This window comes from Sinocyclocheilus anshuiensis, unplaced genomic scaffold (assembly GCF_001515605.1).
Source record: "Sinocyclocheilus anshuiensis isolate Anshui unplaced genomic scaffold, SAMN03320099.WGS_v1.1 scaffold9, whole genome shotgun sequence".
Lineage (NCBI taxonomy): Eukaryota > Metazoa > Chordata > Actinopteri > Cypriniformes > Cyprinidae > Sinocyclocheilus > Sinocyclocheilus anshuiensis.
In genome coordinates, this window is record NW_015540887.1 from 1,756,251 (window position 1) to 1,775,734 (window position 19,484).

At 35.4% G+C, this 19,484-nt stretch overlaps 1 protein-coding gene across 1 annotated transcript in view; it reads left to right on the forward strand.

Moving 5' to 3' along the window:
* LOC107688733 (type I inositol 3,4-bisphosphate 4-phosphatase-like) overlaps positions 1-19,287 on the forward strand; it is a 29,714-nt gene extending 10,427 nt beyond the window's left edge. The window contains exons 2-24 of the mRNA XM_016486477.1: positions 3,593-3,806; positions 5,245-5,289; positions 6,507-6,625; positions 6,766-6,882; positions 6,955-7,034; positions 7,160-7,268; positions 7,699-7,789; positions 8,374-8,521; positions 9,159-9,289; positions 9,398-9,502; positions 9,601-9,709; positions 11,267-11,284; positions 11,648-11,834; positions 13,467-13,685; positions 13,772-13,913; positions 14,683-14,715; positions 14,807-14,979; positions 15,889-16,012; positions 16,109-16,376; positions 17,243-17,340; positions 17,433-17,545; positions 17,732-17,886; positions 19,155-19,287. Coding sequence (XP_016341963.1) covers positions 3,707-3,806; positions 5,245-5,289; positions 6,507-6,625; positions 6,766-6,882; positions 6,955-7,034; positions 7,160-7,268; positions 7,699-7,789; positions 8,374-8,521; positions 9,159-9,289; positions 9,398-9,502; positions 9,601-9,709; positions 11,267-11,284; positions 11,648-11,834; positions 13,467-13,685; positions 13,772-13,913; positions 14,683-14,715; positions 14,807-14,979; positions 15,889-16,012; positions 16,109-16,376; positions 17,243-17,340; positions 17,433-17,545; positions 17,732-17,886; positions 19,155-19,287 — 2,817 coding nt within the window. The 5' untranslated portion in view covers positions 3,593-3,706. The remainder of the gene's footprint in view (positions 1-3,592; positions 3,807-5,244; positions 5,290-6,506; positions 6,626-6,765; positions 6,883-6,954; positions 7,035-7,159; positions 7,269-7,698; positions 7,790-8,373; positions 8,522-9,158; positions 9,290-9,397; positions 9,503-9,600; positions 9,710-11,266; positions 11,285-11,647; positions 11,835-13,466; positions 13,686-13,771; positions 13,914-14,682; positions 14,716-14,806; positions 14,980-15,888; positions 16,013-16,108; positions 16,377-17,242; positions 17,341-17,432; positions 17,546-17,731; positions 17,887-19,154) is intronic.
* Positions 19,288-19,484: the final 197 nt, after the last annotated feature.

The following is a 19,484-nucleotide window of genomic DNA, read 5'->3' on the forward strand; positions in this document are numbered from 1 at the left end:
CAAACTGGAGCGTTGTGAATTTTTGATTAGTAATATGCATTGCTAAGAACTTCATTTGGACAACTTTAAAAGCGATTTTCTGAATATTTAGATTTTTTTTTGCACCGTCAGATTCCAGATTTTCAAATAGTTGTATCTCAGCCAAATATTATCCTATCCTACCAAACATCAATGGAAAGCTTAGTTATTCAGCTTCTGGATGATGTATAAATCTCAATAGACCCTTATGACTGGTTTTGTAGTCCAGGGTCACATATGTGTTGTAGTGCTGAGTAATAAATACAAAACAAAGAACTCAGTTTGTGATTTGTAATGTAGGATATGTGAATCCTTCCCTAATAAATAAAAATAAAAACCATTCAAAAGTTTTAAAAATTATTATTTTTTTTTTATTATTTTTTTTATATGTTTTATGCTCATAAAGGCTGCATTTAGTTTGATTTAGATTTTTAAAAATGCAATAAAAACAACAATATTGTGAAACAATTTAATTTTAAAATAGCTGTTTTTGTTTTGACTATATTTTAAAATGTAATTTATTCCTATGATGGAAAAGCTAAATTCTTACTCCAGTCTTCAGTTTCACCTGATCCTTCAGAAATTATTTCTTGTTATTATTAATGTTCAAATCAGTTGTGCTCCTTAATATTTTTTTTGAAACTGTGATATTTTCTTTGTTTTTTTCAGGATTCTTTGATGAATAGAAAGGTCAAAAAACAGCATTTATTTGAAATTGAAATCTTTTGTAACATTATAAATGTCTTTCGTTTAGAAAAAAGTCTTACTAAAACTGTTGTGTATAATTTAAATATAAATATAATATCCCCATAATTTAATTAACCTGTCATAGCCTTTAACCTCTTTTATTTTTCTATAAAACCATCCCCTATTTTCATTCCTCACTCCATAAATCTGTCTGATGTCACATTATGAGTGGAAGAAGCAGCTTGTATCTGTTAAATGTGTTTGTGTTTTGCTGTGAGTGATTCAGTTTAGTGACTACAGCAAGATGAGATGATTTAATTAACATCAACAAACATCTCACCATAGTTGCTTTCATCTGTGTTTCCATATATTTCCAAATTCTCCTGATGGAATCCGTATCAAATTGGTGCATTTGGCATGAAGACGGTTTCTTTTAAATCATAATTGAATGAAAGTCTGAATGAGGTCTGTGAGAAATCATTTTAGAGCCTGGTGGTTAATAAGAGTGAAATGTCAAGGCTAATATGAGTGTGGTAATCATCAAACCTTCTGCTACAGTTTATGGAGGTCTTTAACTGCAGGCGGGAGATGAGTATTCTGATGACAGTCATTTCTATTCTTGATTGCTGTGAACACATTATGATAAATGTGTTGTTCGTTGTGATGTTTCTAGGCTGTGTAGTGGACTGTATCAGGCAGATGGATGGCTGGTGGGTTGTTGGTTGTGTTTGCTGGAGCCTGAGTCAGAATCAGTCGTCCACCCCTTCAGACCCAGACTGCAGCCCACTACCTGCTGCTTTTCCTTCCACAGCCAAAAACCTTCCATCCGCCACGGATTTAGCGTATTTGCATCCTCCTCATTCACCCTGTCTCCTCTCTCTGTGTCAGGATTCAATCCCAGCATACTGTAGTTTGCGGCATCCTTCAGCAGCCAAACAATGGAAAGTTGCACCACGGAAATTGCAGAAATTCAGCTAATTTTATTGTACTAATTTTGTGCGTATAATTCCTTTAGGGAACTATACTAAAACAACAGAGAGAGCAAATAACGACGCTATCATTGGTCCTGGTTCGTAGTGAATTATCGCACATGCTTAAAGACATTTAACCTTATTTTCAGGCTTACTTTTTCTGCTTTGATAAAGGTTTTAGTTATAGATCTAATCCTTCACCGTGTCTCCAATTCTTTATGTTTGGCAAGGTGACCACCACCAATGTATTTTATAAAAGGATGAATGATATACTGACAGTCGTATCATGATCAGCTAAAAACAGCATTTAACGTGTATATATATATATTTATATAAGTGTATACTTCTAGCCTATTATTAAATGCTAATAATATAAAATGTTTGCTCAGAGCAATTCAGTTGATTTCGATTTTATATCAGTGGCAAACAGGAATTTTATTTTTTCATTCTTATAATTTGTGATAGTTATATTATCCATTTTACTTTTATTAAAACTATTATTTGCTTAAAATACAGTAATATTGTGAAATACTATTACAATACTATTACAATGTAAAATAGATGTTTTTCTATCTACTTTGTCGATCATCATTTTAAAACTACACTCTTAAAAAGTATGTGTTAAAAACAACACAACCTGTTGTTTCTTAACACACCTCTGTGTCTAGTTATAAAGACAACACATTTTGTGTTACTTTTAACTCATCCATGTGTTATTCCTACTAATGTTCTACACACTAATGTGTTATAGTTACACAATTTGTGTCAGTTATGTACTCAAAATGTTACAAAACGTGTTAAAATATGTCCTCAACACAAAAAATGTGTTAAAAATTAACACATCCTTTTTGAGAGTGTATAATTAATTCCTGTGATTTTGAAAGTGTGATACACTACCATTCCAACATTTGAAGTAAGATTTTTAAAAAGTAATAATAATACTTTTATTCAGCAAGAATGCATTAAATTCATCAAAAGTGAAAGTAAAGACATTTTTAATGTTACAAAAGGTTTATTTTTCAAATAAATTCTGGTTTTAGAACTTGCTCTTAATGTGATTATATGTATTATGATTTCCAGAAAAATAATAAGCAGTAAAAACTGTTTTCAACATTGATAATAAGAAGAACCATTATTAAAAATTGAGTACCAATAATTATTGATAATAGTTGAGCAGCGAATCAGTATATTCGAATGATTTCTGAAGGATCACGTGACACTGAAGACTGTAATAATGAGAGTAATAATGCTGTAAAATGATTCTGCCATAACAGGAATACATTACATTTTAATATATATTACAATAGAAAACAGTTATTTTAAATTGTTTTAAAAATTGTTTTTACTGTAAAAATCTAAATAATGCAGACTTGATAATATACGTGACCTTTCTCAAAAACATTAAAAATCTTAATCCAAACTTTTGACCCTAAGTGTATCATTTCTTTACTCAAATGGTTCATAAGTTCATTGTCAAATGGTTGTGGAATAAGAATGATTGTATTCTGCCATATATGATGTTTGGTGTCATTTGAGGCATGTAGCTCCTTCATTTAGCTATGTCTATATAAAGTGTTGGCCTGAAGTTGCGTGTTATTGAGAATCCTTTGTTAGCATCCTGTTTGTGAAACATTTCCTCTAAGTCATGAATTATCCAGCCATAAACATAAGACAGTTCTCTGGCACTGACTCTTTCTGATTGCAGTTCTGTTGTTGTGTTCAATTATAAATGTCCTCATATGAAACCGCATAAATAATGCAGAGACATACATAGTGGTTTGAGATCAAGCACAAGTCTCGTTCTTTGGTTGTCTCAGGTTAACAGCATCAGGGTCCGCTGGTTCTTCAGTCTCCAGACAGATGGTGACGCAAATGTTGACTCATCCTTTTTGTCCCCTTTTTTCTCCTGCTTTTAGATTACAATCTTTAAGACTGAAACAGAGCCTGGATTACTGGAAAACCTTTACCGGCAATATAAAGTGGGAGTGCAAGAGTTAGTTACATTGGTCACTGAAGTAACTGGAGCCAAGATGGCGGGAAGAGAGCGCAGTCCACGCCACAGGCCATGGTCTGTGTACCGAGCCAACACATTTGATTTGTCCTCCGAGATGATGGGGTTGGCACTAACAGGTATTATTATTATTATTATTATTAGCTTGATTAAGTGGGGTTTTGCCTATACATTTAACTTTTGCCTGTAGGCCTACAAGAAGTTTATACCATAGTGATCATTATGTCAGTGGCACATAATCATGCACACATGATGGTGTAATAAATTTCTGCTTTTAAAAATTTTGCTTTGTTTTTAAACAAAGATATGAGATATGATTTTCTGTGGTAACAATTATAATGCCTAAATAGACCTTTAAGGGATAATTCACTCAAAAATTAAATCACAAAATTAAATAGAATTTAAAAGGAATTGTCAGTTGAATTCTGAAAGGTTTTAATTCTGTAATATTTCATTTACCCTCATATTGTTCCAAACATGTATGACTTTTTTCTTCTTAGGAACACAAAAGAAGATACTGATAAACTAAACCTTTAAGTTGTATTTTAGTCAAGGTTATTCACTGTTCAGATTTTACTTGAGAATTTATTTTAAATTCTATTTACATTTGTGATTTCAAGTTTAACGGAATGCCTATTTTAAATTTAAAGAAATGTAAATTTGCATTAAAATCATATAACTGCTTAGATATTTAATAATAAATTGTATTTTTTCTTAATGAGTTAGATATAAACATGTTACCATACACACAAAAATATAAATACCATAATTATCAATAGATTCACATTTTTCCAATGTCAATATGTATTTTTATATTTGTCTGAAAACAGTGTGGGGAATATTTTTCGATTATGTTTAATTGCTGTGATGATCAAAATGGAACTTATTTCTAATCAGTAGTGGAAAAAGATAGGAAATAAGATGCACAATTTGTCTAAATCAATAATGTGATTATCATTTATGTTTTAATTTGTGTTATGACTATTAAAATTCCTCTATGTGACTTTGTTGATTTTCTACAGTTCAGTAAGTTCCTCTTTCTGTCATTCAAATTCAACATCCTGTGAGATGTGGAGGCAATTCTTAAAGCAGCACTATGTAACTTTTTCTGTGTTCAAAATTTGCAAAATGTATATAATGAGCGAGTACATCATGAATTCATCTTCCAAACCGCGTTTTTGTCTTATTCCGAATCACTACGTTACACTTATAATAAGTTCTTATATTTGAACTATTGTAGCCTGGTCGGGTCGTCACCGCTGCGGAGTAACACATACCTGCGTGAATCGCCATAGACATAAACTTAGAGAAGTAGCTCCGGTTGGAATGTTCTTCCGCGGGATGTGTGCAGTTCTGTTTATTAACCGCTAGAGCGACAAAAGTTACATAGTGCTGCTTTAAACTGAGAATTTTGCCCGATGCTGATTTTACCCAGACTATTCCTCTAAGACTGCACATCTCAACATTTAATAGAAAGTTAACATTAACAAAATTAACATCTGATAAAAAGACTCAGCCATTCATAGGAATTCTGTGTTGTGTTTCACATGTGTTTAGGAAACAGTCAGGATCCTGATGAGCCGGTGCTTGAGTTCAGTCTGGGTGAGTATCAGCAGTTCAGTCAATCATAAAGTGATCAAGGTGCAGCGTCACCAAAGTTCTTGTCAGTAACACAAAACCACCAAAGCTAATATCCACTCATCAGGATATGTGTGTATCAGTGAAGAGTCTTCACCTCATATTCTTCCTCCTTTTTTGGCTACTAGCACTAACAACATGCAGCCTACTGTATCTGTGAAGGAAATAAACTGTTTATGAGCCTCTTAGCTCACATGCAATAAACATTTATACAACCTATCTGTGAGCTCTTAAAGGGATAGTTCACCCAAAAATGAAAATTCTGTCATTAATTACTCACCCTCGTGTTGTTCCAATCCCGTAAGACCTTCGTTCATCTTCGGAACACAATTTAATATATTTTTGATGAAATATGAGGGCTCTCTGACCCTCCCATAGACAGCAAGGTAACTACCACGTTCAAGGTCCAGAAAAGTACCAAGATGATCGACAAAGTAGTCCGTGTGACATCAGTGGTTCAACTGTAAAGTTATGAAGCTACGAGATACTGTCGTGAACGCGAGTCCACAAGTGACGCAGTCGTGAGACGTCACAGGTTCAACTGTAAAGTTATGAAGCTACGAGATACTGTCGTGAACGCGAGTCCACAAGTGACGCAGTAGAAACAAAAATGTGGAATAAAGTCGTTATTTTTGTTTTCGTTGCGCAAAAAAGTATTCTCGTAGCTTCGTAACTTTACAGTTGAACCACTGATGTCACACGGACTACTTTGTCGATCATCTTGGTACTTTTCTGGACCTTGAACGTGGTAGTTACCTTGCTGTCTATGGGAGGGTCAGAGAGCCCTCATATTTCATCAAAAATATCTTAAATTGTGTTCCGAAGATGAACGAAGGTCTTACGGGTTTCGAACAACATGAGAGTGAGTAATTAATGACAGAATTTTCATTTTTGGGTGAACTAACCCTTTAAATCAAATATTTCCATTGTGGTAGGTGCACTGGGTTTTGTCTGACTTTGGCTGTATATGACTTTTTCCATGATGAAACGACATGTTGATGGCAGTTAGCCATTTAGGGTTATTTGACATTTGTTTGTATGGCACTGTACATCACAAGAAACATTTCATACAGTATGGTTGCTTACAAAGACTGGATTGTAATGCTATGCTACTATGAGTGTAATTACACTTTTCTCCTTTCATGATTAATTATACTGAATTATTGTCCTTCTTTTCCCAGCATGCAGTGAGTTGGTCACTCCATCACTGGACCGTAAGCCCAGCAGCTTTGTAGCAGTGAGCTGCACCACCCCTCCACAGGCGTTTTGGACCAAACATGCACAGACTGAAATTATAGCGGTGAGGATAAGTACTATGATATTACTAGGGTTTGGAACATGTGGAACTATGTAGCATGTTAAACTGGCCCTAAAACCTGGTAAATATCAGATTTTGCATATCGAGGTGAATTTAATGCAGGCATTTCCCTTTTTTCCCAGGGCACTAGTAATCCAATCTTCTTGAGCAGCATTGCCTTCTTCCAGGACTCTCTGATTACCCAGCACACTCAAATCAAACTGTCTGTCTACGATGTGAAGGACCGCTCACAGGGGACTGTAAGACAGAAACCGCTATTCTTAACATTCTGCACTGTTTTGCGCAGTCTCATAAACGCTCTGTTTTATTAGATGTACCTGCTCGGTTCGGCTATGTTTATAGTGAAAGAGCTGCTTCAAGACAAACACCACAGGCTACACCTCACTCTGCGGTATGTGAGATAAATATAGGTACAAAGCCGATGTGTAATCCCATAGCATAACGTTAGCACAGAATTTATTAGGAATTACAGCAAATGTAGTCTGACACCTATTTGTGGGCATTTCACTGGCTCAGATCAGCAGAGAGCGAGCGGATGGGTAACATTACCATCATCGCATGGCAGATAGAGGAGAGGAGAGAGCAGCGAGCTCCTCTGGCACGTTCAGACACAGTTAATGGCAGGGTGAGTGCTTACGTACGCTGCTCTTCACACTATACATTAGTGGTCGACTGCTTTGAGGTTTGGCCACTGTCCAAAACCAATATTTAAATTACTGATGGCTAATATAATTATAAATATCCATTGACCAAGGCATTATTATTTTAGTATCAATTATAGTGTCTTATATAGTATTTTAGTATCATCATATAATATTTTGAATGGGTTTTTTATTTTTATAGTTTCCATTTATTTTGTTGTGTGTTGTGACTACAGTTGTAGTCCATGATAACAACACTGACTTTCAGTTGTAGTTTTTTTTTTTTTAAGAGAGAACTAGCACTTCTGTGAAAGAAACGAGAGTCTGTTTTATTTTGTACAACTGTGTCTATTTAAATCTCTGTCACAAAGAACATGACAATCTTCTGTGTAATTGCTCCCGTGTTTCTCACAGATGGTATTACCTGTTGATGAAAGTCTGACCGAGTCCATGGGAGTAAAAGCAAAATCAGCATCCCTATGTAAAGACACTCTTTTAAAGGCAGGTGAGTGTCTAATTTTAATGTCTATATACCAAAAAAATCGTAATTATTGCAGCTACATTCCATCTGGAGGAAGCAGTTTATTTCTAATGTGCCCTTCATAACTAAACTAATGGGCTGTAGGCTTCACTTCCTGCTGTGAAGACTCATGAATGCCACAAGCTGTGAAAGAGGTTCTGAAAACTCATGTTCATTAAAACACAAGAGTGGTTATTTGCAGTGTTAAATATTCTGTGTGAATACATAATACGTTCTGTGACTAGCATTTTCTGAAGAATAAAATAGTGGTTTGAGGCAACAAATGAAGAGTTTGAAGTGTTCTTTAAGTTTAGGTTTAAGGCTTTAGTTCTGCTTCAATAAAGTGCTGCATCACCCAGCATGCACACTGAAAACAGTTTGGTGGTGAAGCAATTTTCACCCAGAAATTGCGGTAACAGTTACAATAAGGTTTCATTTGTTTAAATCATTTATTAATCTTAGTTAGTTCCAAATTAATGCTTCAGTAAATGCAGTAAAATGCAGCTGATGTCATTCCCATGCCTCTCACTACTGCACACACCCATTGATTGATTGATTGATTGATGCAGTGTTTGGAGGCACTATTTCACGGATGTATCGATTTTCCACGACTGATGGAAACCACCTGCGTGTCCTGGAGCAGATGGCAGAGAGCGTGCTCTCCCTGCACATACCAAGACAGTTCGTCAAACTACTGCTGGAAGAAGATGCTGCCAGGTTAATGCAATTCACTGTTAGTGCTCATGTTCAGAACAACTCTTTTGAAAGGGGGCATGAAATGGAAAATCTCAATTTCCTCGTATTTTTACAAGCTACAATAAAAACATACATCGAAGGTAACTGAGTTTAAAATGTTTTTTGTTTTTGTTTTCTACACTTCTGAAACATCAAGAATAGGTGACCCAAAAATGAAAATTTGCTGAAAATTTCCACACCTTCAGACCATCCAATATTAATTGACATTAATTAACAATCAGACATTAATTGATTGTGGATTACTTGTGGGTTATTGTGATGTTTTTATCAGCAGTTTGGAATCTGACGGCACCCATTCACTGCAGAGGATCCATTGGTGAGCAAGTGATGCAATGCTAAATTTCTCCAAATCTGTTCTGATGAAGAAACTCATATGCATCTTGAATGGCCTGATGGTGTGGAAATTGTCTGCAAATTTATATTTTTGGATGAACTGTTCCATTAAGAATTGGTCAAGAAGACTCACTTTTGTGCAGCACATTGAATTTTGACAATGCGGAAATTACATTGATTTGTAAGATTCTAACTAGCAAGACTGAAACACTATGAATTTATATAAGATTTTATTATATTGTTGCACATTTCTGTCTGAGCGCAGGGTGTGTGAGTTAGAAGAGTTGGGTGAGTTGTCCCCCTGCTGGGAGAATCTGAGGAGACAAATCATCACTCAGTACCAGATTATCATCCTCACCTATCAGGAGACTCTCAGTAATTTACATGACTACAAGGGTAAGTGTTGTGGCACCTGCTCAACCAGAAAGAGGAAGTGAGAGCGCTATAATTAAAGGTGATTTCAACATTGTATTTATCCGATTCTTCTCACCTACTATCCATCAGGTCCATCCTTCAAATCTAGCACTCTGAAAGGAGAGAAAAAACTAGAGTTTATACCTACAAACCTCCACGTTCAGAGGATGAGAGTGCAGGGCGAGTCCGGCTACGGTGAGATATCTGTGGTCAATATTTGCATTTGAACATTGAAATTCTTCAGTATTCTGTCGACATGGGTTGGTCTTCACATAACGTACATATCTGAACAGATCGCACATATGACGTGGTGACCACTGGGGCCCCTGCAGCACATCATCAGGGCTTTAAGGGCAGCGGATTGAGGAAACTCATTCAGAAATTTGAGGAAGCCAAAAAGCAGTAAGACTTTTTAATAATAAATTGATGACGAATATGAATCAAAGTTTTTGTGTTGCTCTGCTAGGTTTCTTGGCTTTTCTAATTCTTTTTTTTATTCTTTTCTTTTCTTTATTATCGTGTTATTCTTGTAGCAAGAGGTATGGAAGCTTTTTTGGCTGCAAAATAAAAAAGATAATTGGGATTTTTGGTAACGCTTTATTTTACGGTATCTTGTTACACATGTTACATGTACTTACTATTACAATAACAACAAATTATGCATAATTACATGCAAGTAATCCTAAACCTAACCATATAGTAAGTACATGTAGTTAATTAATATTACTCGGTACTTAAATGTATAATTACACTGTAACAAGGACACCTTAAAATAAAGTGTAAACTTTTTTTCTCAAAATTGTGAGCCTAACTCTCACAGTTCAGAATTTTTATCTCAGAATTGTAAGTTTATATCTTGCAGTCGTGAATTCTGACTTTTTTTCTCCGAATTGTGAGATATAAACTCAGAATTGTGAGATATCAAGTCAGAATTGCGGGATATAAAGTCAGAATTGCGAGATATAAAGTCAGAATCGCGGGATATAAAGTCAGAATCGCGAGATATAAAGTCAGAATTGCGAGATATAAAGTCAGAATCGCTGGATATAAAGTCAGAATCGCTGGATATAAAGTCAGAATCGCGGGATATAAAGTCAGAATCGTGGGATATAAAATCAGAATCGCGGGATATAAAGTCAGAATCGCGGGATATAAAGTCAGAATTGCGGGATATAAACTCGCAAATGCGAGAAAGTCAGAATTGTGGGATATAAACTCGCAAATGCAAGAAATAAAGTCAGAATTGTGAGATATAAAGTTAGAATTGCGGGATATAAACTCCCAATTCTGACTTTTTTCTCGCAATTGCGAGTTTGTGTCTCGCAATTCTGACTTTTTTTCTCAGAATTTGGAGTTATAAAGTCCCGTTCTAAGGAGAAAAAAAAAAGACTGGTATGTTCTCAGAATTTATATCTCACAATTCTGACTTAACTTGCAATTGCGAGTTATATCACACAATTCTGACTTAATTTCTCATAATTGCAAGTTTATATCTCGCAATTCTGACTTTATAACTCGCAATTGCGAGTTTGTTACGCAATTCTGAGAAAAAAAAGTCAGAATTGGCAGTTTATATCTCACCTTTCTGACTTCATTTCTCACAATTGCGAGTTTACATCTCACAATTCTGAGAAAAAAAGAGAATTGTGAGTTTGTATCAGGCAATTGTGAGATGTAAACTCACAGTTGTGAGAAAAAAAGTCAGAATTGTGAGAAAAAGTCGCAATTACCTTTATTTTTTTATTCATTGGTGGAAAACGGGCTTCCAAAATAAACTCATAATCATATCATAATTGCAAGAAAAAAGTCAGAATTGAGAGATATAAACTCAGAATTGCGAAAAAAAAAGTATATATTTTTTTAATTCTGTGGCAGAAATAATGTTCCATAGAGCAGAACTTTTTTTATCTCATGGCTGCGATTGTAATCAGTTGACTTTGTTGTTTGCTTTCCGATCAGTTCAAGTGAGGGTGAAGGGTGAGTTTCAGGGTTGTTGGCCATTTTTCCAGTCATTTTCATATGTGGTGGTGTTTCATCTTGTTTATGATCGGTCAGGGTCGAATCCTTTACTTCACTTCCATTAAATGTGAAGGATCTTTCTTGTTTGCACCAACATTTGTGTTTTTAAAGATGATGTATTTGCACAAAACTGCTCTCCCACTCCATCCAATTATGTGCACTTGGCATTTGTGTACGTTTTCTGTGTGTGCTTGTATATCACACCATCTCATTTGCTATGTAGTCAACTTGGTCACAGCTTGTGCAGCTGAACAAGTGATTACAAATGGGGAACTGCAGAATATGTTGTTGTTTTGTTTTTAATGATCTGTCTCGTTTCAGTGCCGGGGAATCTGCTCCACTTTCTATGCGGTACCAGCCACAGGATGTGTTGAAAGCTAAAGAAATCATTTCCCATATCAACACTCTGAAGACGCAGGTCAGCTACTACACTGAGCGGCTGTCCCGCGCTGCCAAAGAACGCTCAACCAATGCACTGGAGAGGACCCTCGCTATCCTGACAGACAAGGTGAGAGGATTTGCATGAACCATTTACAGTCTGTTCACTGACCATCTAATGCATCTTTCACACAAAACTGGCAAAAGCTGGCTGAAATCCACAGTCCATTCTGATCGTCTGGCTTTACACAACTTAACAAGGGCACACAGTACAACTCTTTCAAAGATATCCTGAGTTTTGCTTGAGGCACATAAACTAGAAATTTAACTAGGTATTTTTCATTGTTTATTTCTGAAATAACTTGAATTTATTACTATTAGAAATAAAGAAAACACAAATTCTAAACAAATTCTGCACTACTATTCTGTACTACCATTCACAGAGACTACGACACTATTACTTATGTTATTATTTTTATGTACAATTTAATTTAAAAATACAGTTTAAAATTTTTAAATAATGAAATTATTTTAATAAAATAATTTAACTGGATTATTATAAATGTAATTATTTTTTATTACAGTTCTGTTTTTTTTTTTATTTTACATTTTTATATATATTTAATTTTTTATTTAATACAGCCTTATAATTCTTTTACATTATTATAAGTTTTATTAAATTTTATAGTTAAAAAAAAAAATTTAATTATTATAACTCTATTATTTAATTTTGTATTAACTTACATTCTGTATATTATTATAATTCTATTATTGTGGTATGATATACAGTAAAACCAACATTTATTCAGACACCTTCAACATTTCTCACATTATCACAGTTTATTCGCTATAGTTTAGAAAATGGTAATAAAATATGACAAGAACTCCGAGTTAAACTGTGTCAGAACAAATTAATCTTGATAATGTCAGATAACTTTGATAGAAAGGTATGTAATGAATTAGAATGAAAAGCTGTCAGCTGTTAAATTTAAGTAAACAATTAGATAATCCCAATTTAGGTCAACCAATTACCAAGCAATGCTTCATTTTGTTCAGTCTGTGGTGTAAAACGGTCGCATTAGCAATTAAAGACAAATACTTAAGCAAAACATGGTCAGGTCAAAGTGTCTGAATAATTTTGGGTCCCAAATTTGTATCAATTTTACTGGTAGTCCACTGTATGAAGAAATTTTGGGTATAATTTGTCTCAGTTTACTTTATTTTGCTATCCTCACTTTACATAAATGAACTATAGTGTCCTGCACCCACTAGTAAAAAAAAAAATCAAAAATTATATCTGGTGTCTGAATAATTTTTGGTTTGACTGTATTTCAGATTAACCATCGCCTAAATGCTAAAATTTATAATGCTTAACAGATCAGTAGTTCTTGTGCATTTGAATATGAATATTTATGAATCACCATTAATCAAAGTTTCGTAAAAATTCTACTGAATTCCAATATTCCACACTGATAAATCAAGGGGGGTTTATATTTATTTTTTATGTCATGTATGTTATTTGTTTTGGAAAGTCATAGAAATGCTATTTTGGATTTTCTATTTGGATTTCAATATATTTATTGTAGATTCCATTTACCATTTTACCATTTACTATTTAAAGCTGCTTCTGAGAACCCCAGGGATGAGAAAAGGGTTCATTAATGAAAGCTATTTAAGGTGTTTCTCATGCTCAACAGATCTAGCAAGTAAAAGCTGTTGAGGTCCACTTAATGAGTAAGTGCAATCTCTGTGTCTCTCTCAGACGCGGCAGCTGGTGACAGTGTGTGACAGTAAGCTGCTAACTACAGCTATCCAGGCACTGAGTGCTGCACGCCCAGAGTTCATCGCCTCCAGGGGCTCTCCGTCCACCCATGACACTGTGCGCGTGGTCCTGAGGAACGACCAGGGCTCTCCACAGGCCAAATGGAGCGGGAAAGGGAACAGAGCATCCATGAACTTAAACTGGCAGGAGGAGGAGTGGGTAAGATTCAGAGACTGACATTATTATTTTCTCATGAATTTACCTAGAAGTCTGCAGAAGCTGACATATTTCTGTTTCTGTTTCAGGAAAAGATCTGGCTCAATGTGGATAAGAGTCTGGAGTGTGTGATCTGCTGTGTGGACAGGCTGCTGACGAGAGAGCGCTCGCAGAGCGACAGCAGTGAAGACGTCTTCCTGTCTGACCAGCAGGCTGACACCAGCAAGAGAGGTAGCCAGGGCAATGCATTCTGGATCAACCCTGTTGACGGTCGCTCCACCCCCCTGACCTCATCACACCCTCTTTCAGCTCAGTCCTCTTCAATTATTACCAGCGTCCTCATCACCCTTACTGAACCCTGCATGCCCATCCAGTCCTAACACTCGCTCCTGTAGGTTCCACCCTGTGTTACGTTCTGTTTTGATTCCTTTTAGAACTGCTTTCAGTTTTACATCCTCTTCTAGTGGCACAAGTGATAATTCTGTACGCCATTCAAAATCGAATGTGCCACATTTCCGCTTGATATCTCTGACTTTCAACCATTAAGGAGTCCTTTTTGAAAAAGAACTATGTTTTAGCATGATTTTAAAAAGAGTGCTGCTTATTATGGCAATAATATACTTTAAAAAATATACTTAAGTGTGAACTGAATGTAAAGTTTTTGGAGACTTAATTGCATGTTAACTGCAATTGAATGAACTATATTAGTTTTATTATATTTAAAATTAGTGTACTCTATTTCATTAATATTGTATGGTCTTTTAGTACAGGTTTTTAAAATATATATTTAATACATTCTATACAATTAAGCACACTTCTTTTTCACAAGGGTTTTCATTGGCAGAGACTCTGCAGATAAAGAGTTGAATGGAATTGTAGTTGCTTTTGTTTTGATATGCTAACGAACCAAAAATGACATCACACGATTTCATAAAGAGTTGGCTTTAAAAGTAATAAAAGTAAAACAACACTTAATTGTTCTCTCTCTGTCTGGCTTTAGATGGCAGTCCCAGTGTTGAAGGCTCCACTCCTGGTAAGCCTGTCGCTGCAAACTATTTGTACCAGCTGCAGCTATATTTGTGGGCTGTCCAGTTGACGTTAGCTGTCTGTGTTTATGGCTCTAGGTGAATGGAGTGAAGCTCTGTATCCTCTCCTGACCACTCTGAATGAGTGTGTAGCAATGATGAGCGACAAAGCCAAGAAGTCCATGGTGTTTCTACTGATGCAAGACAGCGCTCCCACTATCGCCATGAGTTTGTCACTACAGTACCGCAGAGATGTGGTTTTCTGTCAGACAGTTAGTACAGACTATTTAAAGAGATAAACAACATAATTTTATTGCCAATCAGTCATAACCAGGCCCACATAGAATGTGCTCTGTAGAAATGAGAAACTCTTCTCAGTTATAAAATTGTGTGAATCTCATCACCCATTACATTGCATTTGTTAAACATTTCAGCTAATTTGATATTGTGTTCAGCTACCAATAAGGATATAGCTTTTAATGTTTTAAATTGGTTTCATTAAAAATGACAACTAACAAAAAATTCATTGTGTCAAGGCCTGTCTATACGAAAAAAATATTTTCCTATATACTTTAAATATATTTCAAAATATAAAAAAAATGGTAGCAAAACGTATCTTGTTAATATAGACTATAACATTTACATAAATATGTATTAAGTGTTTCATAAATATATTTTTTTCTCATTTGGATTTCCTATTTAGTATTTATTTTTCAATCTAAATATATTTTTATTGTCCAAACAGTATATTTTAAAATATATATTATATATACAGTATATTTGCATTTACCCAAAATGTATTTTAAGATTGGAAATGTATTTTCCTGCTGCTTTAAGTATTGTAATATATTTTGTAATATATTAAACCTTTAATGTAAAGGTTTAAACAAAATATATTTTAAATTTGATATTTTCTTAAGCTGCACTGTTTACAATATTTATTTAGCATATATTTGAAATATACTGTGGCCATAAAAAATTAGGGGTTTTTTTGCCATATGGGTGTTTACGCCATAAATCATTTTTACCGAGGTTGGCAAAAATTGATTTGTGTGTTTTTCGTATTGAAAATGGTTGTGCTTACAGAGTACTCGACAAAACACTTTAATAATGCAATTTCCCTAGCTGACTGTAAATTAACATTTCATAGCCATTATAATAATATACATATTTCTTTGTAGCTGACGGCCCTGATCTGTGGGTTTGTGATAAAACTGAGGAACTGTCTAAGTGACAGCGGCTTCCTCAGACAACTCCACACTATCGGCTTACTGGTCCAGTTCGAGGGGCTCCTGAGCACCTACGGTAAACATACAAACACATTTCAATTCAGCTTGCACTTATGGATGAAGGTAAACGTATCTGAATGTGTGAACTCTGAGCTCCTCTTTCGTCTTAAAGGGGAGGAACTCGCCATGTTGGAAGACATGAGTGTAGGCGTCATGGACCTCCGGAATGTCACCTTTAAAGTGACCCAGGCGACCTCCAGCTTCAGCCCCGACATGCTGCCTGTCATCACGGGCAACAGAGATGGGTTTAACGTGCGTGTTCCTTTATCGGGGGTGATGTTTGATGTGTTACCACGGGAGATCCAAAATGGGATGCTGCTGCGAGTTCAACCGGTATTATTCAATGTAGGAATCAATGAGCAACAAACGCTAGCGGAAAAGTAAGTGTATGAATTAAATATACTTTCTGTTTCTTTGTATGGACTGGTTTAATCACACTGGCTCTCATTCACTAATAATTGCATGGATTATCAGTATTTATATGCACAGGAAAACTTCTCACAAAAAATAATGCACATGAATTCATTCTAATGTTAGTGAATTTGGAGTATTATAAATGAACAATTGTGTGCCTAAGGTTAGTTATTTGCATAAAGCACGCTCAGACCATCTCTAGGGCTTTCCACTCAACCTTTCCTTTACAGCCATTTGTCACTCTCAGCAAACACATGACGCTCTCTAAATACACGCTGTCACATGTGCTGCAAGATTCACAAGCAATGCCCAGTTTGGCATTTTTAAAAAACAGTTCAAACACAATAAACATCGTTTACACACACTCAGATTACAGAGATCTCATTAGCCAGCTGTAGCTACACATGCAGTTTTGTGCTTTTATGAGAGGAACCTCACAGCTTGAGCTATAACACAGCTTTTCTTACTCTTTCATTGTATAAAATTAAATATATTGTTTAAAGATGAGATATCTATGAAACATTTTTATCTTAAATGCGTCACCCAGAGTATGTGAATTTTGCATACAGAAGGTTTTAAGTAGTTCCTTTTTTCATAAATTTAGCACACATTTTAGTACACAAGTTATTGATGAATCATGTATAAATTGTGAAGTCCTTTGTATGTAGATTTAATGCACAATGTGTGCGTATGCATGCTTAGTGCTATGAGATCCGATATATACCTCTTCAGTTATTCATACAGTGTAATTCATTGGACTGTCAATATACAATATACAGTTTATATATACAATATACTTTTTAGTATTCATGTTCATTTTGTATTACTATAGGTTTGGAGACACGTCGCTGCAGGAAGTAGTGAATATGGAGAGTCTAACTCGTCTTGCCTCCTATTATGACCAGTTTAAAGAAGTGCTGCCTGAAGACTGTGAGTCCTAAACACTCTCCTAAACTGCGCATGAAAGAACGTTGGTAGATGGTTTATGTCAGTCCTAACCAGTTGAATGACTCCATCTATAGGTCTGCCCCGCTCTCGCAGTCAGAACTGTGTACCTGAGCTACTCAAGTTCCTCAGTCAAAATGTTAATGCCAGGAAGAGCAAGAATGTTGACATCCTGTTGCAGGCAGCAGAGGTACGTACAGTGGTCTAACATTATTATTATTATGTTCTCTTGCATCTATACTGAAACATGGGAAATCACAATTCAGTTTGTATTTGATTCATGGAGCTGCGATCTGAGACTCTCTCACTAGTGAACTCTTTGTAATAGTTTGAATGTACCTTACCAGGATGATATCTTTCTCTCTTGTTATGTCAGATTTGTCGGCGTCTGAACGGTGTGCGTGTGACCAGCTGCAAGAGTGCAAAGGATCGTACAGCCATGTCGGTGACCCTGGAGCAATGTCAAATCCTCCAGCAAGAGCACTGCATGGCCCCGCAGGTCTTCACACAGGCTTTGGACTGTATGCGCAGGTGAGACGACAATTTACAGCTAGGGATCGTATTCACACATTAAGGCCTGATCACACCAAGGACAATAACTATAATACTGACGATAAAGCAGGGTTTGTGCACGTTATGTGCTGTCTTAATTCAAATTTTCACAAATGAAGGCCCTAAAATGTCTTAAATCAAAGTAGAACGTCTTAAAGTCATAAAGTCGTGGCATTAAAAGTTGCCTGCACTACACAAAAAGATGATCTTCCACAGTATTTTGTTTTCCAGTACAAATACAGGATGTAAACATCCAAAAATCAAGATACATTTACTTGAGATGCAAAATTAATATACTGAATTAGTTTTCTGAGAAATGGAAGAAAATTAAATGAGTTTATGATAAGAAACAAGAAGAAATGCCTGTCAATGGGATATTACTTTTTTTTACTTTAAAAAAAAGTTGATTTTTAAGAGCAGATTTTTAACTCACTTCACTTCTTGCTTCTCAAATAATGTATCTTGATGTATGAATCTTTGGGCATTTGCACTAGAAAACAAGACAAAAATACAGGGGAAGAACATCACATTTTTGCAGTGTGATCAGAAGGTACCATAAAAGTTATTTATTTTTTATACAAAGTGAAATAAAAAGTAATGGAGTTCTTACTTTTAAAAAAAGTTGATTTTTAAGAGCAGATTTTTAACTCACTTCACTTCTTGCTTCTCAAATAATGTATCTTGATTTATGAATCTTTGGGCATTTGCACTAGAAAACAAGACAAAAATACAGGGGAAGAACATCACATTTTTGCAGTGTGATCAGAAGGTACCATAAAAGTTATTTATTTTTTATACAAAGTGAAATAAAAAGTAATGGAGTTCTGTTGGAAGTTGTATTTTCAAAATGAGAAGTGTTGCTATTACAAGACGTTTACATTTAGAGATCATGTTGTCGTATTGTGTTCCATTCAATTTATTCCTTACATTTACCTTCACCCTGTGAAACCCTGTAAAGGTATAGTTTTAAAAATCATTCTAATTGTAAAAGACTAGCATACCAACCAACTGTAATGATAACGGCACAGAGGAATGATATAATTGGAATCACTTCTAGAACAATTTTTTTTTTCTAGCTGATTAACGACAAAAACATTTGACAGCCATTCAGAATTTTAAAGCAGCAAACTACAGCACGTGCTTATAATAAACAGAATGTTAACATTCGTTAGTGTGGACACTAATATAGTTATAGTTATAATTATTGTTTTTGGTGTGAATGGGCCTTTTCTCTATCTGTTTCACAGCGAGGGCTGCAGGCGAGAAAACACCATGAAAAACGTCGGCAGCCGCAAATACGCTTTCAACTCCCTCCAGCTGAAGACTTTCCCTAAACAGTACCGACCACCAGAGGGAACCTTCGGGAAAGTGGAAACTTGAACTGAAAGCAGTCCGCTGTTCTGGCCCACCGCGACTAGAACTGCATGTTTCTCCTCGTTCGTTTTACTTAATCACCACATATCTGAAGGAAAGTTTTATTTTGCACAGTCATGCTGAAATACGCTCTGGTTATCATCCAGATGATAATGTTCATATTTCTACATCCCCAACCTCTTGGCTCTGAGAAGAAAGGAGAT